Raw genomic sequence first — 27,363 nt, forward strand, 5'->3', positions numbered from 1 at the left:
TAAATTAACAATAAACAAACATTTGGAGACACAATAGACATACATTTGCGAGCAGAATTGAAGTGAAGTGAGGCGTGAGGAGAGTAACAGGTTTTCCCCAAATGAGTTAAGCTCTCTGACATGGTGCCTGATTACAGTTTATCAGGAAGAACCAAATGTTGGATTATACATGCCCCCTTCCTTGTTTATTCAACCCCCTTAACAAGAACCTCTTTCATAGTTCTCAGAAGAACCAACCATTTGGGATACTGCCTACATATTAAATAAAAAAACGTTACTTTATAGAGTACATGCAAGTATTCAAATAAATACCCCTTAGCAGGCTACAGGGGCTGTATAACTCCTTGGAACCAACATAACATCTGTTATACGACTGAAGATGTTCTTACCCAATATCATCTAACCAGCAGGCATCAAGCTCAGAGAGCTTGATTGTTGATGATGGATAAAATTGCAAGGCTAAAAATAGATTGATAGTAGCTGACCCTGTTTGTAAATGGTCATATTTTAAATATAAGCCTACAGCTGATAGCTTCTCAGTCAATAGTGAACAGTCTAACGACTGAATATTGTCTGTTGCTGACCTATATTGAACTCAAAGCAAAAAATATCTGTTTTAGTCCCTTGTTTATACACACGTCTGTATACAGTAAGCAATGTGGTAGTCAACAATGAGGTAAATGTGTCCTAGAAAGTTCTTGAATTTAGACTAGGCCTCTAATTTCAAAGCAACTCCAGTAAACTCTCACGCCATAAACATGTGTCTCGTATCCCTTTGAGGAAAGCATGTGGGACGTACAGCTTCATCTCAGGAGTTTATGGCTATTTAAAACGAATTTCTTGAACAGGCGATAGACAGGGTTTATACACAAACTGTTGTGATGCAATGCAATACTTGCATCACAAACATTATTAAACATTAGCAAATCAAATGCGGTTAAGGCCAATAAAGCGAGTGGTCTGACAGTTGTTTAAATTTTATTTTTATCAAAGGAATGTGCAAATGTGATTAGCTATTAACCAGAAATAAATAGTTTTTGCTTATTTTAAATGGGAATTTTCACAACTTGGGGGCAGATAGCTGATGCAACAAGTTACTATACATATTTGTTAGACCTTTACAAATACATGTTTAATATTTTTTAAAGAACGGCTTTAGACTGAACCAATACTTTAAGCAATCCATCTAGACTGTAGAAATGAGTTAAAACATGTAGTATTCATAACATGACATAATATAATATGTACAGACAGATTTCTCTGCTAATTAACTTATTGCAATAGAGTGCATGGCAATATCAATAACCTGTGCTACTTAATATACAATGAGCTGACGACAATGAATGACGTCAAAGATTTATGATAACAATAAACTGTTCCAAAGAGTTAGGGGATATCATGCTGTGAAATCCTAATATACAGTGCATTCGGAAAGTATTCAGACCCCTCGACTTTTTTCACATTTTGTTACGATAGCGCATTATTCTAAAATTGATTAAATTATTGTTTTTCCTCATCAATCTACACACAATACCCCATATTGACAATGAGAAAACTAGTTTTTAGACATTTCTGCAAATGTATTACAAATAAAAACAGAAATATCTTATTTACATAAGTATTCAGACCCTTTGCTATGAGACTCAAAATTGAGCTCAGGTGCATCCTGTTTCCATTGATCGTCCTTGAGATGTTTCTACAACTTGATTGGAGTCCACCTGTGGTAAATTCAATTGATTGGACATGATTTGGAAAGGCACACACCTGTCTATATAAGGTCCCACAGTTGACAGTGCATGTCAGAGCAAAGAACCCAATGGTCACTCTTACAGAGCTCCAGAGTTCCTCTGTGGAGATGGGGGAACCTTCCAGAAGGACAACCATCTCTGCAATACTCCACTAATCAGGCCTTTATGGTAGAGTGGGCAGACGGAAGCCACTCCTCAGTAAAAGGCACATGACAGCCCGCTTGGAGTTTGCCAAAAGGCACCTAAAGGACTCTCAGACCATGAGAAACAAGATTCTCTGGTCTGATGAAACCAAGATTGAACTCCTTGGCCTGAATGCCAAGCGTCACAACTGGAGGAAACCTGGCACCATCCCTACGGTGAAGCATGGTGGTTGCAGTATCATGTTGTGGAGATGTTTTTCAGTGGCAGGGACTGGGAGACTAGTATGGATCGAGGCAGAGATGAAAGGAGCTAAGTACAGAGAGATCCTTGATGAAAACCTGCTCCAGAGTGCTCAGGACCTCAGACTGGGGCGAAGGTTCACCTTTCAACAGGACAACGACCCTAAGCACACAGCCAAGACAACACAGGAGTGACTTTGTTACAAGTCTCTGAATGTCCTTGAGTGGCCCAGCCAGAGCCCGGACTTGAACCCGATCGAACATCTCTGGAGAGACCTGAAAATAGCTGTGCAGCAACGCTCCCCATCCAACCTGACAGAGCTTGACAGGATCTGCAGAGAAGAATGGGATAAACTCCCCAAATATATGAGTGCCAAGCTTGTAGCGTCATTCCCAAGAAGACTCAAGGCTGTAATCGCTGCCAAAGGTGCTTCAACAAAGTACTGCGTAAAGGGTCTGAATACTTATGTAATTGTGATATTTCCGTTTTTTTATTTGTAATACATTTGCAAATATTTATAAAAAACAGTTTTTGCTTTGTCATTATGGGTTATTGTTTGTAGATTGATGAGGGGGAAAAAATGATTGAATCCATTTTAGAATAGGGCTGTAACATAACAAAATGTGGAAAAAGTCAAGGGGTCTGAATACTTTCCGAATGTACTTTAAGTGTTGAGAGAGATGGAAAGTTCCATGTTGAAATGGAGGGATAACTTTTAGCCATTGGACCTCAAGAACGTCACCATGGCGAGGGCTAGAATTCCTTACATTTTATTGCGGAAACAAAAATAGCACACATAAATCTCTGCTGACAAAAACAAAGCGATCCAAGTCGTAACGCTGCTGGTTTGCTTAATGACCAAACACCCTCTTTCATATAAAAGCTATTCTTGTTATACGATACAGGCTGGCTTCACACACCCACTCTGGGGGATGACGGTTTCTGTAAAGTTACGTAGCTGTAGTGGTGGAGTAGAGCGGAGTTCCCTGTCTCTCTCCACTCACAAATTACATCCAGGTTTGATTCAGGGGCTGTTTGCTTTCAGCTTTAAATAAATCGGCATAATATATAGTAACCACCCCCCCCACCACCCCCAAAATCTCTCCAAAGCAGACAGAGGACACACTGTACTGGCAGCTTTTACCCTCGTTAATAGGTCTCTCTCTCTCTCTCTCTCTCTCTCTCTCTCTCTCTCTCTAATAGGTCTCTCTCTCTCTCTCTCTCTCTCTCTCTCTCTAATAGGTCTCTCTCTCTCTCTCTCTCTCTCTCTAATAGGTCTCTCTCTCTCTCTCTCTCTCTCTAATAGGTCTCTCTCTCTCTCTCTCTCTCTCTCTCTAATAGGTCTCTCTCTCTCTCTCTCTCTCTCTCTCTCTCTCTAATAGGTCTCTCTCTCTCTCTCTAATAGGTCTCTCTCTCTCTCTCTCTCTCTCTCTCTCTCTCTCTCTCTCTCTCTCTCTCTCTCTCTCTCTCTCTCTCTCTCTCTCTCTCTCTCTCTCTCTCTCTCTCTCTCTCTCTCTCTCTCTCTCTCTCTCTCTCTCTCTCTCTCTCTCTCTCTCTCTCTCTCTCTCTCTCTCTCTCTCTCTCTCTCTCTCTCTCTCTCTCTCTCTCTCTCTCTCTCTCTCTCTCTCTCTCTCTCTCTCTCTCTCTCTCTCTCTCTAGCAGGAGGAGTGTCACCCCCTTCCCTGTATGGGGAAGTCTTCATAGGGTGTTCAAATACACACAAAAGAATCCCTGCTGACAGCACTCCTAAAAACGTACCCTACACACAAACAAACACACGTTTGGGAATGGATAAGCACTAAGACAGAAGCATAGAGGTATGAGAAGCATGGACTTACTACTTCTGTAGGTCGGAGGGTGTTTCCAGGGGGCTGAAAGAGGGGGCACTCTGCAACAGACCAAACAAAGAAGTCATTGATAAATCCACAGGAAGGTCTCTTCCAGCTAGAACAGAAGCAGGAGCATTAGCTGTCGTGAGGTTCTCTTCTCTCGCTCTCCTGTGTCTGTCTGTAGTGTCTCCAAAGCCTGCGATTCTTAGCTCTGCTGGACGAAGCTTTTACATGGAGGAGCAAGCGTGTGTTTTGGCCGGCATGCAAGTTGGAGAACAAGCGGCAGTGAGGAGGGGTGCAGGGGGGTGGGCGTGCATCGGTCAGGGGTGGGGGCCCATGCGTGGGGGGGGCTCTCACTAGGCTCAGCCAATAGGGTGGTGTCTCTCACAGAGGGCCTCTCTTTTGTCTGGTATTGAGTCACTCTCATTACCACTGGACCAGACCAGGGGACAATTAACCAGCTGGTGGTGCAAGCAGGCCAAATTACACACACGTGCGCGCACACATGCACACACATACACACAGAAACACACACACACACACACAAATATCGTCACAGTATAATGCAAATAACAACAACGCCTGAATACAATAAAAGCAATGAGAAACATTTACAATAACACAGAAATAAAGTAAAACTGACACAATGACATATAGTATAAGCACAAGCAGACATACATAAACAAACAAGGAAAGGGTGAGTGAATACGTTTGTTTATAGGACTGTGCCGTGCGAGCTAAAAACACACGTTATCTTATTTGTTGTTATTCTGGGGAGGTTACTAACCCCAAAACACAGGGAGAGCCATTCGCTGGTGGGGTAGCACCCGCTAGCATTTTGAATGGTTTAGAGCTCGCTAATTTTAGCCCACTGTTTCTGTTGCTTTTCTCTATGCGGACGTCACAGAGTGTAAAAATAACAGACATGACATGAACATGAATAAAAGCACAAGTGTTGTTTGCAAATAAGATTGCACAATCCCAAGCGCCAGCCTGGCCCTTCTCGTAGCGCCACACTCCCCCGCTCACCTCTCCCCCAACCACACGTCTTCACCCCCGGCCCATCTCAAACAGATGTCCAGACCAGTAGCATACTGCACAGGCTTATTTCCCACAACATGCCTTCCCTCTGGTTGCCAGGGGAGGAGGATCATTAATAACCTTTCAAAATGAATGGCTATCTTTATAAGACTAGCATTCAGCCTGGCAGGTCTATAGACTCATCTATTTATAAAGCCAAATGTTCCACGGGCACTTTACCCCCTCTTCGAGAACATGCCACTGCCACTGAATTTTGTCTCTATTGTCTTTATATCCCTCTCTGTCTGACGGAACTGGGTTCAAACACTATTGGAAATCATTTAAAATATTTTAGCTGGGCTTGATTGAGCTTGCCTGGCGCAATGGAGCCAATATAATCGTTGCAAAACGGCAAACCCCACCCATCTGTCACTCCAAGCAGGCTAAAGTAAACGCTCAAATTGAACCCAGGTCTGCTGACTGATCTCCCAGTCTCTCTCAACACGGGATGAAATGAATGGTTTCTCCTGCTACTTGTGGGTAACTGAGCTGACACTACACTGCTCTGCTGGAAAATAAACAGGAAATAGGGGTGAGAGGCTTATCTGAACTAAAAGAGGTGGATCTCAATCTGATTATTTACAAGAGATTTACAAGCCTGGGGATTCCCAGCAATCTACGTTATATGTATAGATATGTATATGTATAGATATGTATATGTATAGATATGTATATGTATAGATACCAGTGGAGGCTCCTCAGATGAGCAAGAGGAAGACCATCCTCCTCAGTGAATTTCAGAAAAATGTAAATACTGAAACATTAAAGTGGCAATATGTAACTTTTTGGGTGACCCGACCAAATTTACATAGAAATGTGAGTTACAGATCTATAATTCTATGTGAAAGCAAGTCTAAGAAGCGGTAGATCTGTTCAATGTGTGCTATTTCTATGCTTCCCGTTCTTAAGTTTTGTTTTTGGGTCTTTTACTTTTGGTTTTACACCAGCTTCAAACAGCTGAAACAACAATATTTTTGGTTATGGGAAATATATTTCACAGCGGTTTAGATTGTACAATGATTCTCTACCCTATACTAGCTTATTTTGTCACATAAACTGAAATTAGGCGAACTATTAGAGTTTTAGCAACCAGGAAATGGCGGAGCGATTTCAGCATAGACTACTTTAAAAAGTTATCCTTTTTAGATAAAACTATACTAAATATATTAATGTAACCAAATAATTGATTAAAACACACTATTTTGCAATTAAAGTCTACAGTAGCCTCAAACAGCACTCTGTGGGGTAGCACCATGGTGTAGCCTGAGGACAGCTAGTTTCCGTACTCCTCTGGGTACATTGACTTCAATACAAAACCTAGGAGGCTCATGGTTCTCACCCACTTCCATAGACTTACACAGTAATTATGACAACTTCCGGAGGACGTCCTCCAACCTATCAGAGCTCTTGCTGCATGAACTGACATGTTGTCCACCCAATCAAAGGATCAGATAATTAATCTAGTACTGAATGCATAAGCTACAGCTAGCTAGCTAGCACTGCAATGCATAAAATGTAGTGAGTAGTTGACTCAAAGAGAGAGAAAGACAATAGTTGAACAGTTTTAAACAAATTAATTTCTTCAAAAATGAAGGAGAACCAAGAGAGAGAGGGAGAGAGAGAGAGAGCTATATTTCACTTTCTCTTTCACTCACTTAGCTAGCGAATACAGCTAGCTAGTCTAGCCTACTCAAACACCCAGCTCAAACAGAGAGAGATGCCATATTAGCTAGCTGGCTATAGCTATCCAACACTGGAACTTTTCCAAGTCAAGGTAAGCTTTTGGTTTTATTAATTTATTGCCACCGGGACCCGCCTGTGTAACTGCTAAAGTGCTTGCTGACTGTACACTGTACAGTATGATTGTAGCGGGTTTACTAATGCATTAGTTCTAGTAGCTATGTTGACTATGATGTTAGCTAATATGGTGACAATGATGTAGGCTGTGTGTAGAGGTTATGATATGAAGGTTTGGCTTTGAAAGGTTTTCTTCCCTGGTCACAGACAGCTGATGTGTTGCACACTGAAGTCCACAAGCGAAGAGAAAAGGTGAGAGGAGGAGAGCGCATAGATGCGAGAAGGAATTAACGAGCAAAGTGATCATGCTGTTTGTATGTGGCTGCTATGTAAGTGAACTGTGTTTGTGTGTGATCAGGGGTATATTCATTTTGCCGATTCTGTTTTAAAACGTTTCTTAAATGGAAGCAAACGGAACGAAGCGGGAATAAACATAGCTGAATTTGTCCAATAGAAACTCTCGTTTGCAACTGTTGGACTAATGAATACACCCTAGATCAGCTAGATGCAGGCAAAAGTGTGCAAGGCAGTATTGAATGTGTCACTGTCTGTCACCTTGATTACAAAATGTTTTATCTTTCATTCATAGGCTAGATTGTAGCAACCTCATGATGGGTATAGGGAAAATTAGAGTATCATGTAGTAGCCTAAACTCATCAATGTTACATTGAGATGGGTTAATGGAATATGAATGACAGTCATCCAATATGCTGTAATAGAAATAAGGCCATGATCATTAAAAATATAATCATCCTCCCTCATCTTAAACGGCACCGAACGCCACAGATAGATACCGTATAGTCTATGGCAGGTGATATAACAATAAAAAGTTGAACAGAAACAAAGGTTCACACATATGTTGGGGGCCAAATATGATTAAAACCTTCAATGTGAAACATTCCATATAAAGTGGAGTACAAAATAATATCATAAAAGATGGAAAGTTCATATGCATGAACAATTGTCCCTAGCATGCCAAGATCCCTGAAGTCAAACAATGATTTAAGACAGATATTGCAGACATCTGAAGTCTCTTCGTGTAATGTGTGGTTTCAATGGAAATTAAGGGACACAACATTTTAGAAGCTGTTTACCGATCTAGGCGGATGAAGGTACCGTGAACTCCTTTCCCTTGGCGCGTCAGTGGAACACTGTTTTAACATTGTTTGACTCAAAGAAATGTACTACTTTGCTGGAGGGGGATATATATAGGCCAACATTGCAGGTTGGGGTGCTATGGGCTTTGTTTATTCACATTCAAAAATAGGAATCATGAGTGTATCACTATGTAATGGGAGCCTTTCCTTCGAAAAGTGAATCCTCAAGTCTTATAAAAACACTGGCTCCCCTAGGATGTTGTTATAGCTGTATCCTTATTCCCTCCGCATAAAATGCTTAGAGATAAAGGTTCATTATAAACCGGGTGGTTCGAACCCTGAATGCTGATTGGCTGAAAGCCGTATACCATGGGTATGACAAAACATTTATTTTTACTGCTCTAATTACGTTGGTAACCAGTTTATAATAGTAATAAGGCACCTCAGGGGTTTGTGGTATATGGCCAATATACCACGGCTAACATCTGTATCCAGCCACTCCGCGTTACGTTGAGACTAAGAACAACCCTTAGCCGTGGTATATTGGCCATATACCACACCCCCTCGTGCCTAATTGCTTAAGTATATAACAGAGGTTATATATGACAACACAATGAGCTGATGGGATTATGGGTAACTTCCGGTCAAACATTAAGGTTGTGATGGAGGTTCATAATGGCTACATCCCAAATGGCACTCTATTCCCTTTATAGTGCACTACTTTTCACCTGGGCCTATAGGGCTCAGGTCCAAAATAGTGCACTGTATGGGGAATAGGGTGCCATTTGGGACGCACTCCAATATCAGTCAGGGTATGACTCAGTACAGAGACTGTGGTCAGAGTCAGATACTTTATTAGTGGTCCCACATGCATCTGCCCCCTCAGTGACAGCGTACGCTAGACAGACCAGTCACTGACGGTGTCGCTCAGTCGGAACACAGAAGGCCAAAATGTTCTTCCTAACCGTAGATACGTATGGCATTTTGGCTTCCGTATCGCCTTGTATATCCATGGAGCTGTGATTGAACGTGACTGTGATCATACGAATGTCCAGACCTCTGACTGTGAGCTCATGCATAAGTCGTGATCTTTGAGATGTATTAATGGTTGATGTGATTAAACGATAATATCATTGCATCTATCTGGTTATTAGTGATTGGGGGAAAAATCGATACAGATACATATCGGGATAATATTTTAGACGATATATTGTGTCGTTTTGACAATATTTCAATATTATTTTTGCGCTATTTTGCTGTACTTGCACCAAAATTCCAGTATTATTCCTTCATAGCTTGTTCTCCATCTTCTTTTTAAATAGGGAGCCAATTTGTTTTCAACGTTTGTTTGGAACATCGAATCACAATAGAATTACAGTATCGAATCACAATACATATATACTGAACAAAAATATTAATGCAACACGTAAAGTGTTGGTCACATGTTTCATGAGCTGAGGAATATTTCTGTCTGTAATAAAGCCATTTTGTGGGGAAAAACTCATTCTGATTGGCTGGGCCTGGCTCCCCAGTCGGTGGGCGTGGCTGCCAAGTGCGTGGGCCTATGCCCTCCCAGGCCCACCCATGGTTGCACCCCTGCCCAGTCATGTGAAATTCATAGATTAGGGCCTAATGAATTTATTTCAATTGACTGATTTCCTTATACGAACGGTAACGCAGTAAACATCTTTTAAATTGTTGCATGTTGTGTTTATAGTTTTGTTCAGTATAGAATCGTGAGAATCGCGAGAAAAACTCAATACATATCGTATCGGTAACTAAGTATTGTGATAATGTCGGCTCATCAGGTCCCTGGCAATTCCCAGCCCTACTGGTTATGACCATGCTTTTGGAGCAACAGGGATTGTGATCATAAGACAATGTCCTACAAGTATAAGAGGTCAGAAAACCACTTTATCTATTGTTAGATCATTATGCTGTCAAGAAACCATTCAGCTCTTGGACTTAACTTTGGGCAAAATATTTAGAACAAATTGTGAAAGAATACTCAGGTTTCCTCCTTAGGTTGATCGTCATCTGTTACATGGACATACATGGAGTCTAGATTCACTAGACCTTCCAAGAAGGAACCATCATCCCATGAGCACTCTAAGAACTCATAGATTGAGTCACCATAATCCAGAAGAGATATGCCAATTTAAACCCAATGTGCCAAGGTGTCTAGCCCACCCCTTGAGGGTCAAATGCTACAAATACCAGGTGTATCTGGATCGTTGAGTCAGTAGGTCATCAAATTGAGCTAATCTGGCAACCATCCACGCGCCCTGAGACATCTCACTTGAAGGCCAAAGATTCTAGTACTAACCCCTCCTAACTCTAATATAAGTCGCCGGACAGGAGTTGCTGGAGTCTGAGACAGACGGACATGACTTTCCATGGATACCACCGTGACTCAAAGAGAAGGTTGGGAAGAGGAGAGGTTGTGGTTTCCAGGCAGACTCCACTGTAGAGGTTGGCCCTGACTGACTGACTGACAGAGCAGACGGCATGGAGGCGGAACATCTGTTTGTGGGCAGCCAGTGAGTCTGAATACTTGTCTGGTGCCCACTGGAGCCCGAGGCATGTAGCCTACCGGTATTTATCAAGCTCCCCACCGAATATCAAACTTCTGAATCAACCTTGACAACATGCCCTCACTTGGAAAAGTTACTATAGTAAATATACCAGACTAGACAGCACACCTAGATTGAATAGGGGCTGTCGTGTAATGCTTGCATAGGCACTGTTGTACCCACGCTACAGGGCTGAGCCAAGCCATTTTGTGCTGGCCTGGTTTTATATACTACCATAGTTGTCAGACACTGTACTGGAAAGGACCATGTGAAAGGAAAATATCAGAGCCAGCACAATACTGTTCGGGTCAGCATGTTAGTATGAAAAGGGTATCACAGTTTTGATCTGAGGTGTTACCACAGTTGAATCACCCTGCCCAGTCCTCTGGCGTATGCTGTGTGTCCTCATTTGCAGGGTGCCCATCAATGCAACAACAAAAATGTCCACATGGGTGCTGAGTTAATTACATGGTACAGAGGGCATGGTGCCAGTGTTGGCATAGCCGTGAGGATCCTGTTGTAAGGGACAAAATGAAAAGATGGCTTTCTGCCTGATACAGCCATAACAGCTGTGGGATTTATTACTTACATGTACAGTTGCTTGCGAAAGTATTCACCCCCCCTTGGCATTTTTCCTATTTTGTTGCCTTACACCCTGGAATTACAGCTGCAAGTGTCTTGGGGTATGTCTCTATAAGCTTGCCACATCTAGCTACTGGGATTTATGCCCATTCTTCAAATCAAAACAGCCCCAGCTCCTTCAAGTTGGATGTGTTCCGCTGGTGTACAGCAATCTTTAAGTCATACCACAGATTCTCAATTGGATTGAGGTCTGGGCTTTGACTAGGCCATTCCAAGACATTTAAATGTTTCCCCTTAAACCACTCAAGTGTTGCTTTAGCAGTATGATTAGGGTCATTATCCTGTTGGAAGGTGAACCTCCGTCCCAGTCTCAAATCTCTGGAAGACTGAAACAGGTTTCCCTCAAGAATTTCCCTGTATTTAGCGTCATCCATCATTCCTTCAATTCTGACCAGTTTCCCAGTCCCTGCCGATGAAAAACATCCCCACAGCATGATGCTGCCACCACCATGCTTCACTCTGGGGATGATGTTCTCGGGGTGATGAGAGGTGTTGGGTTTGCGCCAGACATAGCATTTTCCTTGATGGCCAAAAAGCTCAATTTTAGTCTAATCTGACCAGAGTACCTTTTTCCATATGTTTGGGGAGTCTCCCACATGCCTTTTGGCGAACACCAAATGTGTTTGCTTATTTTTTTCTTTAAGCAATGGCTTTTTTCTGGTCACTCTTCCGTAAAGCCCAGCTCTGTGGAGTGTACGGCTTAAAGTGGTCCTATGGACAGATACTCCAATCTCTGATTACTGCCCTCCTTGCCTGGCCCGTGAGTTTTGGTGGGCGGCCCTCTCTTGGCAGGTTTGTTGTGGTGCCATATTCTTTCAATTTTTTAATAATGGATTTAATGGTGCTCCGTGGGATGTTCAATGTTTTGTATATTTTTTTATAAGCCAACCTTGATCTGTACTTCTCCACAACTTTGTCCCTGACCTGTTTGGAGAGCTCCTTGGTCTTCATGGTGCCGCTTGCTTGGTGGTTCCCCTTGCTTAGTGGTGTTGCAGACTCTGGGGCTTTTCAGAACAGGTGTATATATACTGAGATCATGTGACAGATCATGTGACACTTAGATTGCATACAGGTGGACTTTATTAACTAATTATGTGACTTCTGAAGGTAATTGGTTGCACCAGATCTTCATTTCACTTCCCCAATTTGGACTATTTTGTGTATGTCCATTACATGAAATCCAAATAAAAATCCATTTAAATTACAGGTTGTAATGCAACAAAATAGGAAAAAACGCTAAGGGGGATAAATACTTTTGCAAGGCACTGTATTCTATATCATCATATACAGTGGTAGTAGGACACCTAACCCGAATTGTATTGGGTATATTATTTGCCTCACAAATGGACAATGTGTAAAAATGTAAATAATCTAATCACTGGATAAGAGCCATTGCTACTGTTGTCATGAGCCCTCTCACTCCACCGGGTTACCACCTTAATTGGTTTCCACTATCTTCCACTCTGCTCACCTCCCTCTCTCTACTCAGCCTAACTAGCTCCACCTGTCCCTGCTCTGCTCGGCTCTAATTACTCTGCCAGCTGCGCTGCATTACCCACTAACCTCTCCCAGTATTTAAGGCCCTGTCTTTCAGCTCTCCGGTGTCAGATCGTCTGCAAAGCTCACACCCGGAACCTGTTTGCTCGCGCTTCTGGCTCACCCTGGTTTTGTGACCCCGGACCTGCCTGTTTATTGGATACTCTTCTGCCTTAGGAGATCCAGACCTGCTTCTGCCATTACGACTCCTGACTACTCTTCAATCCCGGTAACTCTGACCAGCCTTCTGCCTTGCTACTACGTATTTTGGATTCCCTTGAACTGTACTGCTGCCTGGTTTCATTCCGCCCTGTTGTGTCTGTGTCTCCCCCCAGGACTTCTGGACCACCCACCACCGGCTTCATAGGACGCATCGCTGCCACTGGGGGGCACAGACCCAGCGCATTGGACGGGATCCCTGTTACCCCTGGAGCCTTCATTCACTCCCTACTTCCCTTTTCCCTTAAGTTTAATAAACTTTCTGGTGTGACGCAATTGTGGTCCTCTGGTCGTCTGTCTGAATCGTGACAGTACGATCTGACCATTATGGACTCAGCGCACACTTTCCCCGACATGGAAACCGATGAGCATGAGCAGCAGTTCCAGCAGCAGCAACAACAACTCGCCATGCTCATTCAACTCCTCACCAACCTTACCCCAGCCAGTCTGCCCACCAGCCCAGCCCCGAGTTACCTGCCCCGGTCATTGCAGCCGCTGCTCCGGAACCCAAGATTGGAAACCCCGAGCGGTTCAACGGCGATTCAACCCAGGTCCGGCCATTCCTGACTAGCTGCCGACTTCAGTTCTCCTTGCAGCCAAGGACCTTCGCCACGGAGGGGGCTAAAGTTGGGTATGCCATCACTCACCTGACGGGCCGAGCTCGACTCTGGGGAACAGCAGAGTTCGAACGTCAAACCCCCGCATGTGCAACCTTCGACCTGTTTGCTGAGGAGATGCTGAAGGTGTTTGACCTGGATTCACCCACCGCAGAGGCGTCTCGTGAACTGTTCAGTATTCGACAAGGCAGACGTACAGTCGCAGACCATTCCATCGACTTCCGAACCCTGGCTAGACGAAGTTCTTGGAACACACCACCGTTGGTGGACGCGTTCTTCCATAGTTTGGCTGACTATATCAAGGACGAGTTGGTCTCCCATGAACTGCCTTCCACTCTTGATGAAGCCATCGCACTGACTGTCAGGATCGACAGAAGGATACAGACCCGTCGTTCGTGAGAGGGGGCGCCAAGGTCCACCTACTACCGGCATTCGGAGAGATCCGACTGGGCTCCTGTCATCTACTGCCACTCACCCAGGTCAGCTTGATCAGTCTGAGCCTATGGAGATTGGGCGAGCCTCCCTCACTCCTGCAGAGCGCCAGCGCCGCTTCACCTCAAACCTCTGCCTCTATTGTGGAGGTGATGGACATCGTGTGGTAACCTGCCCTTTAAAGGGCCGAAGCTCACCGGGCGTAGGGGGAGTCCGGTCGAGTTCAATGACCATCCAGTCCTCCGACCGCAAACCCCTGCTGCAAGTTCACCTCCGCCTCTCTGACTCAACTCACACCCTGGCTGCTCTGGTGGATTCTGGCGCCGAAGCCAACATAATGGACGTCAAGCTGGCACGCCAACTGGGACTGGAGAACCTCCGTTTGACACCTCCTATTCCTGCCCGGGCACTGGACGGACACTTACTCGGATCGGTCACTCATGTCACGGCCCCGGTCTCGATGGGTCTGTCCGGAAACCATCAAGAAACTATCCAGTTTCACCTGCTCCCCTCTCCAGGCCAACCCCTCATCCTGGGTTACCCATGGCTCCGCCCGGCACAACCCTCAGCTCGACTGGGTGACCGGGGTGATCAGGGAGTGGGGAGAGGACTGCCACCGAACCTGCCTGCTTGCTGCCGCACTACCCCTCGGCCAGTACCTACTAACTCCGCTCCGGACCTCTCCAATGTCCCAGAATGCTACCATGGTCTCAGAGAGGTGTTTAACAAAGCAAGAGCCACATCTCTGCCCCCTCACCGACCGTCACGACTGTGCCATCGACCTCCTCCCTGGAACAGCTCCTCCAAGGGGTCGTCTTTATTCGTTGTCTGCTCCTGAAAGAAAGTCCATGGAGGACTACATCAATGGCTCTCTGTCCGCAGGATTAATCCGTTCATCTTCATCTCCTGCTGGTGCTGGCTTCTTCTTTGTGGGGAAGAAGGACGGATCTCTTCGCCCCTGCATCGACTACAGGGGACTCAACGACATCACAGTGAAAAACCGTTACCCTCTGCCTCTGCTCACCTCTGCTTTTGAGTTGCTCCAGGGAGCCACTGTTTTTACCAAGTTGGATCTCAGAAACGCTTACCACCTAGTGCGGATCCGGGAGGGAGATGAATGGAAGACCGCATTCAATACACCAACAGGCCACTACGAGTATCTGGTTATGCCTTTTGGCCTCACCAATGCTCCTGCTGTGTTCCAGGCTCTAGTGAATGATGTACTGCGGGACATGTTAAACAAGTTTGTCTTCGTTTACCTGGATGACATCTTAATTTACTCCAGAAACCTGTCTGAACACACCCGCCATGTCCAGCAAGTCCTTCATCGTCTTCTGGAGAATTCCCCCTACGCCAAGGCAGAGAAATGTGAGTTTCACGTCAAGACAGTGGCCTTCCTGGGGTACATAGTGGCAGAAGGAAGTATCCAGATGGATCCTGCCAAAGTATCAGCAGTCACTTCGTGGCCAGTTCCGGAGAACAGAAAGAAGCTGCAACAGTTTCTGGGGTTTGCTAACTTCTATAGGAAGTTTATCCGGAACTACAGTACCGTTGCTGCCCCTCTCACTGCTCTAACCAGCACCAAGCAACCCTTCACCTGGACCCCAGCAGCCGACAAAGCCTTCAGTACCCTCAAGGTGAGGTTCACCTCCGCTCCCATCCTCCAGATGCCTGATGTGGACCGGCAATTCATTGTGGAGGTGGACGCCTCGGATGTGGGAGTTGGTGCTGTGATTTCTCAGTGGGCTGCGGAGGATAGGAAGCTCCATCCCTGTGCCTTTTTCTCACGTCGGTTGTCCCCCTCTGAGTGCAATTACGACATAGGGAACCGGGAGCTGCTGGCTGTGAAGCTTGCCTTGGAGGAGTGGCGTCACTGGCTGGAGGGGTCCACCATTCCATTTTCGTTTGGACCGATCATAAGAACTTGGAGTACATCCGCACGGCCAAACGGTTGAACTCCAGGCAGTCCCGCTGGGCCCTGTTCTTCACCAGGTTTAATTTCACTCTGTCATACCGGCCTGGATCACGCAACACCAAGCCAGACGCCCTCTCCCGTCAATTCCAGAAGGATGACACCCCCTCCAAGGACCCTGTGTCGATTCTGCCAAGTCCCTGCATCGTTGCAGCTCTGACCTGGGCTGTTGAGGAACAGGTGCTGGAGGCTCTCCGTAACCAGCCAGGTCCCAGCACTTGCCCAGCTGACCGCCTTTTTGTCCCCCGAAGACCTGAGGTCCCAGGTCATTCAGTGGGGACATGACTCCCGCCTAGCTTGTCACCCTGGCTCCACCCGCACTTACAACCTGCTCGCCCAGAGGTTCTGGTGGCCCTCTCTGAGGAAGGATGTACGGGAATTGGTCCAAGCCTGCCCCATCTGCAACCAACACAAGTCGTCCTGCCAGCCCCCAGCCGGATTGCTGCAGCCCCTGCCTGTGCCCAGACGTCCCTGGTCTCACATCGCCCTTGACTTTGTCACGGGGCTGCCCCCTTCAAGTGGCATGACCGTCATTCTCACCATCGTTGACCGTTTCAGCAAGATGGCACACTTCATTCCCTCCCCAAGCTCCCAACCGCCAAGGAGACCGCCCAGGTGGTCCTGGAACACGTCTTCCGGATCCACGGACTGCCAAGGGATGTTGTTTCTGACCGTGGTCCACAATTCTCCTCCGCTTTTTGGAAGGAGTTCTGTCACCTGCTGGGAGCCACAGTCAGTCTGACTTCCGGATTCCATCCCCAATCCAATGGGCAGTCAGAGCGGGCTAATCAGGAGCTCGAGAAGGCACTGCGATGCATGACTTCACGCAACCCCCACTCCTGGTCGCAGCAATTGACATGGGTGGAGTACGCACACAATTCTCTGACCTGCTCTGCCATCGGTATGTCCCCTTTCCAATGTGTTTATGGATACCAGCCTCCTCTATTTGCCAGCCAGGAGGAGGAGGTTACTTGCCCATCTGCACTTGCTTTTGCCCGTCGATGTCGCCGCACCTGGTCACAAGCCCGAGCCACACTCCTCAGGTCCGTTGCCAGCTACACTACCGGGGCCAACCGTCGGAGAATTCCTGCTCCCACCTACCATGTTGGTCAAAGGGTGTGGTTGTCATCGAAGAACCTGCCACTCAGGGTGGAGTCGCAGAAGCTGGCACCTCGGTTCATTGGCCCATTCCCTATCATAAGAGTGATTAGCCCAACTGCTGTCCGGCTCCAACTGCCTAATTCCCTGAGGGTGCACCCCACTTTCCATGTGTCTAAGATTAAGCCCATCCATGAGAGTCCGCTGGTCCCTGCTGCGCCTGGTCCTCCTCCTCCACGGCTCGTCGATGGTGGTCTGGTTTACACCGTCCGCCGCCTGCTTCGGTCCAGACGGAGGGGTAGGGGTCTCCAGTACCTCATTGACTGGGAGGGCTATGGACCTGAGGAAAGGACCTGGGTGCCAGCTAGTCGGATTGTGGATAGGACTCTCATCACCGCTTTCCACCAACGGCATCCTGATCAACCTGCAATCCGTAGGGGCCGCCCCAGAGGGGTCCCTAACCGTCCGGCCCGCTCGGCTTCCTGTCCTGTGCCTGATCCTGTCTCGGGACCTGTCCCATCTCCCGACCACGGCCCTCCGGCTTCCTCCGAGGATGAGGACGTTCACTGGGACCGTTCGGAGGAGTTCTAGCCCTCCTCCGGCTCCCCTCCTCCCGCCCGGCGTGGTGTTGCTCTTGGGACTTCTGGGGCCGTCCCTGGGGGGTTCTGTCATGAGCCCTCTCACTCCACCGGGTTACCACCTTAATTGGTTTCCACTATCTTCCACTCTGCTCACCTCCCTCTCTCTACTCAGCCTAACTAGCTCCACCTGTCCCTGCTCTGCTCGGCTCTAATTACTCTGCCAGCTGCGCTGCATTACCCACTAACCTCTCCCAGTATTTAAGGCCCTGTCTTTCAGCTCTCCGGTGTCAGATCGTCTGCAAAGCTCACACCCGGAACCTGTTTGCTCGCGCTTCTGGCTCACCCTGGTTTTGTGACCCCGGACCTGCCTGTTTATTGGATACTCTTCTGCCTTAGGAGATCCAGACCTGCTTCTGCCATTACGACTCCTGACTACTCTTCAATCCCGGTAACTCTGACCAGCCTTCTGCCTTGCTACTACGTATTTTGGATTCCCTTGAACTGTACTGCTGCCTGGTTTCATTCCGCCCTGTTGTGTCTGTGTCTCCCCCCAGGACTTCTGGACCACCCACCACCGGCTTCATAGGACGCATCGCTGCCACTGGGGGGCACAGACCCAGCGCATTGGACGGGATCCCTGTTACCCTGGAGCCTTCATTCACTCCCTACTTCCCTTTTCCCTTAAGTTTAATAAACTTTCTGGTGTGACGCAATTGTGGTCCTCTGGTCGTCTGTCTGAATCGTGACAACTGTAGGTCGTCATACAATGTTCAGCTGCCAACATAGTCGATATAGCTAAATTACAATCCAAACTCAGCAAGCCTCACAGATGAAGAGCAGGTGCCAAGATTTACAGCATGAAAGTAGAACAACATTTAAAAAAAGACAGCACACTTTCAGGTGTTACTGAAGTCAAAAGATGGAGTTGTTCCAGAACGTATATAAAACGTGCAAAATAAAATGACAAGCAATGATAGCAATGGCATGGGCATTGCAAATAACAAAATAACCATTAACTGCATTGCTTTGCCACAGACCCATTTGTCTTTCACACTCCCGACTGATAGTAGAAAGAAAAACGTAAAAATGTGTTGTATACAGTATACAATGATAGAGCTAGATCTAGAGCTAACTGAGTACCTATAGAGCTGTAGCTCCAATTACACAAGGTACGGCCCCATTGCAAGACTTTTAGGAGGGGATAATAGCTTGTTTATATTCAGTAAAGGTTTGCAGATGTGAGGTAAAGTTGTTGGAGTAGTCCTTACAGACAGACATATACTGAACAAAAATATAAACGCAACATGTCAACTGTTGGTCCCATGTTTCATGAGCTGAAATAAGAGACCCCAGAAATCTACCGTATGCACAAAAAGCGTATTCCTCTACAATTTTGTGCACAAATCTGTTTACAGGGATGTAAACAGATTTGTGCACAAAATTGTAGAGGAATACGCTTTTTGTGCATACGGTAGATTTCTGGGGTCTTCTGGGGTCTCTTAGTTGGTGAGCATTTCTCCTTTGCCAAGATAATCCATCAACCTGACAGGTGTGGAATATTAAGAAGCTGATTAAACAGTATGATCATTACACAGGTGCATCTTGTGCTGGGGACAATAAAAGTCCAATCTAAAATGTGCAGTTATGTCACACAACACAATGCCACAGATGTCTCAAGTTTTGAGGGAGTGTGCAATTGGCATGCTGACTACAGGAATGTCCACCAGAGCTGTTGCCAGATACTTTCTATACCATAAGCCGCCTCCAACGTCGTTTTAGAGAATTTGACAGTACGTCCAACCGCAGACCACGTGTAACCATGCCAGCCCAGGACCTCCACATCTGGCTTCTTCACCTATGGGATCATCTGAGACCAGCCACCCAGACAGCTGATGAAACTGAGGAGCATTTATGTCCGTAATAAAGCCCTTTTGTGGGGAAAAACTAATTCTGATTGGCTGGGCCTGGCTCCTCAGTGGGTGGGCCTGGCTCCCCAGTGGGTGGGCCTATGCCCTCCCAGGACCACCAATGGCTGCGCCCCTGCCCAGTCATGTGAAATCCATAGATTAGGTCCTAATTTATTTATTTCAATTGACTGATTTCCTTATATATGAACTGTAACTCAGTAAAATCGTTGAAATTGTTGCATGTTGCTTTTATATTTTTGGTCAGTAGTTTGATTAGGCATTTAAACATGGATGTTATTACCACATGCATTGTTTAAATACACTGTCACTTTAAGACAGCGACCACTTACCGCTTTATCAAACTCCATCTCTGAAAAGAATCTATACCAAGGCTCATTCTCTAAATCTACATCTTCTGGACTAATGTGCTGAGTCTACAGCGGCATGGCAACAAGGAAAGGAGGAGAAAGACAAAGAGAAGACAGTTCAGACAGCACAGAATTTACAGACACAGGCAATGAGGCTATGACACATTCTTGATATGATCCAGACAACATTCCCACATTCCCGACATGCTGAATTTCTAAACAAAACATTTCCTAATACAAAGGAATTCCTGAAGATTTGTCTTTATGACAGGTGAGTTATCCAAGGCGAAAAAACAAATGGACATTCCCGGAAATTTGGATCTCAGACAGATGTCGGATTCGTTCTCAAATGTATAAAGACATAGAACACATATTACATGTGACATCAACAAATAACATAAAGCAGTCATCTGAATCGTACTCAACTGCAGAGTGCACTCTGTGCACATGTATAAGAGAAGATAAGCAAGTGTGCTTTCATAGGTCCCATCTGCTTCTTATGCTTGTATTCCTACTTGTGAAATCTTATTCTTCTACTTATTTGAATGTGAATATATTTCCTAACATGTTTATGTATAGTATATTTCAATCAATGAGCCACAATGGCAATAAGGAAGACCATAATTCACAGAACAACAGATATAATAGGCTAGATTAAAATAAGAGACTAATGCTGCCGGGAACCTGACACAGAACCACAGACTGTGTCCTGTAATTAAATACATTGTCACATCACATACTGTATCTGTCTGACAATGGTGGACAGCAGTAACAAGGCCTTGATCTCTACTGTTCAGTATGTGGTGCCACTGGGATGGGTCCTAACCCATAATAGCTCACCCTAATTGAGCTCCAGACAAACAATGATTACATTATGATATAATCAAATAACTATTATACAGTAGAGAAGCATCTCTATTCTCTTCTGTATGAGCCACACAAAGAGGCTGTCAGCTAAACCAACTGTCAGCTAAAACCCATATGCAGCATTTGTTTAAAGGCCCACTCGTTAATGAATCTCATGAGGCATTAATAAGTGATACTGTTTAAGAATCAATGGGTGTATGTCATCGAAAAAATTGACTGTAAATATCACAGTGGGCCTTTAATGCCCCGCAGATTCAACCTTTCAGTTGAACCCGGGTGGCATACACTATATTGGGACATTGATCTATCGGTATTCATAGCATTTTTTGTCCATAAACTGTGTCCTGTGTCAGACTATTTTCCAAGCAGATTCAAGCCAATTTTTGCTGTTGAAACACTGCAAGACAATGGCCATGGCTTGTAAGTGATACCTCCACACCGCCAACTAGGTCATCTGTCATTGTAATAGTATCCTCCTTTAGGAATATTGTACACATGGCAATTCAGTCTACTAGAGCTGCCCTAGTTAGTGAAGCATCCACCTAAGCTCTAAGAGGGAAACAGCTTACACAACATGCGTATAATAGAGACTGCAGAGGCAAACACAGAAACACAGGCATGGCACTGGAAGCATGGCTGTCGTACCTTTCTCTCCAGTTTCAGCACCGACGATTTTCCCGGCTCGTACTCGAAGATGCTCTTGGGCTCGGCACGGTACTTCCTGGTGTCCACCTTTTTGTCAGGGGGCTCCCAGTCGTTCCTGCAGGGGGGAGGGTAGGAAAGCGAGCAGATCCCTATTAAGTCAAGCAGTCTCCATGGCAACTGGCTGGGGCTAGTTTTTTGGGTTACAGCTCCATCATCAACAGCGTTTTCCCATACAGTAAAGCTCGTGCCCCTCCCACTCTCCATCTCTTTTACTCTCCCTGTCGCTCTTTCTCTCTCTCGCGCTCGATCAAAGCTGTTTTATGAGATGATTTAATAAAGAATAAAATGTACGGTCATGTCAAGGCATGAATCAAATCATGCTAGCTAACTAGATTGAACCAAAGACCCTAGCTGCATTTCATGAGAGAATAGACCACAAGGTGTGGTCAATGTCATCTGCTTCAGAATATACAGTGAGATCCAAAAGTATTGGGACAGTGACAATTTTGTTGTAGGTTTTGGCTCTGCACTCTAGATTTGAAATTATACAGTGACTATGAGATTAAAGTGCAGATTGTCAGCTTTAATTTGAGGGTATTTTCATCCATATCGGGTGAACCGTTTAGAAATTACAGCACTTTTTGTACATAGTTCCCCCAATTTAGCGGACCAAAAGTATTGGGAGAAATTCACTTATATGCGTGTTAAAGTAGTCAAACGTTTAGTATTTGGTCCCATAACCCTAGCTTGCAATGATTACATCACGCTTGTGACTCTACAAACATGGTGGATGCATTTGCTGTTTGTTTTGGTTGTGTTTCAGATTAAAACAACTGGGCCTAGTGTTGCATTAAATACTTTACGGAAACAAATGCTTTCTATCCCCCTGAGACCCAGCAATAAATGTTTGTCCTCTCTAGTGGACATCAGTTCTTGGTCCGTATCTCTGAGGCCATACAAGCCACTGTATTAAGTCCTGTTGTCTCTTTGAGAGGGACAACTTTATCTTCCTGGTTCTTAAAAAGAAATGGCTGCCATCAAAATTAGCACAGTTGATGGACACTTTAAAATAAGTGTGTGTAATTATTAATGATAATTTTTTGATATTCAAATTGTTTCTACTAAGTGAATATCTCAGGAGCACAGTGGCCTCCATCATTCTTAAATGGAAGAAGTTTGGAACCACCAAGACTCTTCGTAGAGTTGGCCGCCCGGCCAAACTGAGCAATCGGGGGAGAAGGGCCTTGGTCAGGGAGGTGACCAAGAACCCGATGGTCACTCTGACAGAGCTCCAGAGTTCCTCTGTGGAGATGGAAGAACCTTCCAGAAGGATAACCATCTCTGCAGCACTCCACCAATCAGGCCTTTATGGTAGAGTGGGCAGACGAAGCAACTCCTAAGTAAAAGGCACATGACAGCCCGCTTGGAGTTTGCCAAAAGGCACCTAAAGGACTCAGACCATGAGAAACAAGAGTCTCTGGTCTGATGAAACCAGGATTAAACTCTTTGGCCTGAATGCCAAGCATCACATCTGGAGGAAACCTGGCACCATTCCTACGGTGAAGCATGGTGGTGGCAGCATCATGCAGTGGGGATGTTTTTAGCGGCAGGGACTGGGAAACTAGTCAGGATCGAGGCAAAGATGAAAGGAGCTAAGTCAGAGAGATCCTTGATGAAAACCTGCTCCAGAGCGCTCAGGACCTCAGACTGAGGCGAAGGTTCACCTTTCAACAGGACAACGACCCTAAGCACACAGCCAAGACAATGCAGGAGTGGCTTCGGGACAAGTCTCTGAATGTCCTTGAGTGGCCCAGCTAGAGCACGGACTTGAACCCGATCGAACATCTCTGGAGAGACCTGAAAATAGCTGTGCAGGGACGCTCCCCATCCAACCTGACAGAGCTTGAGAGGATCTGCAGAGAAGAATGGGAGAAACGCCCCAAATACAGGTGTGCCAAGCTTGTAGTGTCATATTCAATTAGACTCAAGGCTGTAATCGCTGCCAAAGGTGCATCACACAAAGTACTGAGTAAAGGGTCTGAATACTTATGTAAATGTAATATTTCCGGGGGGGTTTTATACATTTGCAAAAATTTCTAAAACCAGTTTTTGCTTTGTCATTATGGGGTATTGTGTGTAGATTGATGAGGGGAAAAAACAATTTAATCCATGTTAAAATAAGGCTGTAACGTAACAAAATGTGGAAAAAGTCAAGGGGTCTGAATACTTTTCGAATGCACTGTATACACCAAGGAAAGGGCTCGAGCCAACCAGGCACACCATCTGCAGCCTCCGTGAGCAACAGTTTATCCTCTATCACCTGTCTTCCTTCTTCACTCCATCACTCATTCCTCCACATGCCTTAATGCAGGGTTCCCTAATTTGACCCGCGGGTGATTTAATTTTGGCCCCACAAGTTTTCTGAGCAAAATATATATATATTTACATTTACATTTTAGTCATTTAGCAGATGCTCTTATCCAGAGCGACTTACAGTTAGTGAGTGCATACATTTTCATACTAGCCCCCCGTGGGAAACAATATATATATTTAAAACACCAGGAAATCAGCTCCAAGTGATTTTAATTTTGGAAATCTGTTCCAAAGTATTACCACGCATAATAGAGACATATATGTGATCTTATACAAATGAAAACAAGTTTTGAAATGATTATGTTTTAGTCAAATATTATATATGTTTGGCTTCTTGTGTTCAATTGCACTCTACAAATTATTTGTAATTATGTTCCGGCCACCTGACCATCCGCTGAAGAAAATAATCGGCCCGCGGCTGAATCTAGTTGATGATCCCTGCCTTAGAGAGTGGATTTTCTTTGTCAGCACTAACATTTAAGGGGAGGTGCGAGGAGGGTGTCTAATCACATCTAGTGTGACAACAAGGACAGGAGGTAGTAGAGGTTAGAGAGGACCTAACTGGGGACAAGGTAACCATGAGGTTCCCATGAGTCAATGTCAGAGGTGAGGAACAAAGTACTGTTCCTACTGCTTGGTACTCATCTACTGTAGATGCCCTTCTGATTCCTGGAAAAACATCAAATATAACCAGAAAAGTAGAATTCTTGAATCCATGACAAGTGTGTATTCAAGTGTGTAGGTTACATTTTCCGTGATTAAATATTCAGTATCACACCAAACATGTTGACTAAAATGAATATAATCGTATACCTTTTATTGTATCTCATTACAGTCCCACATCTAAAAGTGCAACCAAAAATGCAATTCATTTATAATGAGATTGGGTTAAGAGGTCTTCGAGGACACGCTATACTACTCTCCATATTAAAAAGAAACGGCAATAGAAAAGGACTTACCTTTTGGCAGGTTTGAGGGAAGAGGACCGTGTTGGCACAGGCATAGACGACCTACGGTCAACTTCAGCAGCACTTTTTGACCGTGGGACCCCTTTGACTGAAAATAAACACAAAAGAACAACAGACTCTGCTATGAAAGCGGCTTGTAATGTTTAGCTTAAACTGAAATAAACGGAAATCTTTCTCAAGGTCTAAAGTGTCCGAGTAGGGGCTTGTCCTCACAAAGACCATGCTATTGAGATCACATTATAGATATTCTACTATATACAGTACAAAGTCAAACGTTTGGACACACCTACTCATTCCAGGGTTTTCCTTTATTTTTACTATTTTCTACATTGTAGAATAATAGTGAAGACATCAAAACTATGAAATAACACATATGGAATCATGTATTAACCAAAAAAGTGTTAAACAAATCAAAATATATTTCATATTTGAGATTCTTCAAATAGCCACCCTTTGCCTTGATGACAGCTTTGCACACTCTTGGCATTCTCTCAACCAGCTTCATGAGGTAGTCACCTAGAATCACCTGACCTCAACCCAATTAAGATGGTTTGGGATGAGTTGGACCGCAGAGTGAAGGAAAAGCAGGCAACAAGTGCTCAGACTATGTGGGAACTCATTCAAGATTGTTGGAAAAGCATTCCAGGTGAAACTGGTTGAGAGAATGCCAAGAGTGTGCAAAGCTGTCATCAAGGCAAGGGGTGGCTATTTTGAAGAATCTCAAATACTTTTTTGGTTACTACATGATTCCATATGTGTTATTTCATAGTTTTGATGTCTCTACTATTATTCTACAATGTAGAAAATAGTGAAAATAAAGAAAAACCCTTGAATGAGTAGGTGTGTCCAAACTTTTGACTAGTAATGTATATATATATATATATATAATAGAATATCCTATCCAAACTGCCTCAACTCCCAGCCTTTCATCCAAAATTAGAGACATTCAATCTCAGTCTCTACCATCTCAATTTAAATTTGTTGTTGTTTTTTGCTTTTTAATGCCCTTTGAAATTATTTTCAGAAATAAAAAGCGCTACACAAGTAAAATAAATGATTATTATTATTAATTTCTGAATCTAAGAGGATGACAAAACGCACCATCTTCCACATAACCATAGGCGGAGTGACCATCATCTGTAAGAGAGAGAAAAATCATTATTATAAATACACTATAAACATGTACTTACTAGCCTGCTCCACTGGCAGTTCCACTTGTATAAGTCTATGTTATGCAATGTTAATCAAGGGTGGCCCCATCTATTGTCTGTTCATTCGCTTGTTATAGTGGTGCTACATATATATATAATGACAGAATACTATGAACTGCTTATTATAGCAATGTAACAAGCAGTGAACTTGTAGAATGGCAAGGTCAAGAATGTGTTTACTACATTAATCAATTGTACAAGACTGACACCTTAACGTATCGTCAAAGATATCTAAAACAGAAGTGAGATTAAGAATAGCAATAAAAAATAAATAAAAAATACGTAGACCTAAAAGGCATGTTATAGCATGCATCTACATTTTTACATTTTACGTCATTTAGCGGACGCTCTTATCCAGAGCGACTTACATGAGTGCATACAATTATTATTTTTTTTATTGTTTTTTTTCTTTCATAATGGCCCCCCGTGGGAAACGAACCCACAACCCTGGCGTTGCAAACGCCATGCTCTACCAACTGAGCTACATCCCCTGCCGGCCATTCCCTCCCCTACCCTGGACGACGCTGGGCCAATTGTGCGCCGCCCCATGGGTCTCCCGGTCGTGGCCGGCTACGACAGAGCCTGGATTCGAATCAGACATCTACAACAATAGCTTTCCAGGAGGGGCCATAGTTTTTAAAAACATCTAATCATGATGGCTGAAAATCAATATTCATCATTAATTCAAATACATTATGCTGACATATACAGTACCAGTCAAAGGTTTGGACACACCTACTCATTCCAGGGTTTTTCTTTATTTTTACTATTTTCTCAATTGTAGAATAAAAGTGAAGACATCAAAACTATGAAATAACACATATGGAATCAATCAAAATATATTTGAGATTGTTCAAAGTAGCCACCCTTTGCCTTGATGACAGCTTTGCACACTCTTGGCATTCTCTCAACCAGCTTCATGAGGTAGTCACCTGGAATGCATTTCAATTAACAGGTGTGCCTTCTCAAAAGTTAATTTGTGGAATTTCTTTCCTTCTTAATGCATTTGAGCCAATCAGTTGTGTTGTGACAAGGTAGGGGTGGTATACAGAAGATAGCCCTATTTGGTAAAAGACCAAGTCCATATTATGGCAAGAACAGCTCAAATAAGCAAAGAGAAACGACAGTTCTTCATTACTTTAAGACATGAAGGTCAGTCAATCCGGAAAATGTCAAGAACTTTGAAAGTTTCTTCAAGTGCAGTCGCAAAAACCATCAAGCGCTATGATGAAACTGGCTCTCATGAGGACCGCCACAGGAAAGAAAGACCCAGAGTTACCTCTGCTGTAGAGGATAAGTTCATTAGAGTTACCAGCCTCAGAAATTGCAGCCCAAATAAATGCTTCACAGAGTTCAAGTCACTGACACATCTCAACATCAACTGTTCAGAGGAGACTGCATGAATCAGGCCTTCATGGT

General features: G+C 44.6%; 1 protein-coding gene across 1 annotated transcript in view; it reads right to left on the reverse strand.

The window, feature by feature from the left end:
- LOC121553169 (sorbin and SH3 domain-containing protein 1) overlaps nucleotides 1-27,363 on the reverse strand; it is an 84,221-nt gene that overhangs the window by 21,629 nt on the left and 35,229 nt on the right. Inside the window, exons 10-14 of the mRNA XM_045211518.1 lie at nucleotides 25,835-25,870; nucleotides 24,725-24,821; nucleotides 21,393-21,507; nucleotides 19,863-19,946; nucleotides 3,971-4,020 (exon numbers count right to left, since the gene is read on the reverse strand). Of these exons, the coding sequence (XP_045067453.1) occupies nucleotides 3,971-4,020; nucleotides 19,863-19,946; nucleotides 21,393-21,507; nucleotides 24,725-24,821; nucleotides 25,835-25,870 (382 nt within the window). The remainder of the gene's footprint in view (nucleotides 1-3,970; nucleotides 4,021-19,862; nucleotides 19,947-21,392; nucleotides 21,508-24,724; nucleotides 24,822-25,834; nucleotides 25,871-27,363) is intronic.

This window comes from Coregonus clupeaformis, chromosome 37 (assembly GCF_020615455.1).
Source record: "Coregonus clupeaformis isolate EN_2021a chromosome 37, ASM2061545v1, whole genome shotgun sequence".
NCBI classification, from domain to species: Eukaryota; Metazoa; Chordata; class Actinopteri; order Salmoniformes; family Salmonidae; genus Coregonus; species Coregonus clupeaformis.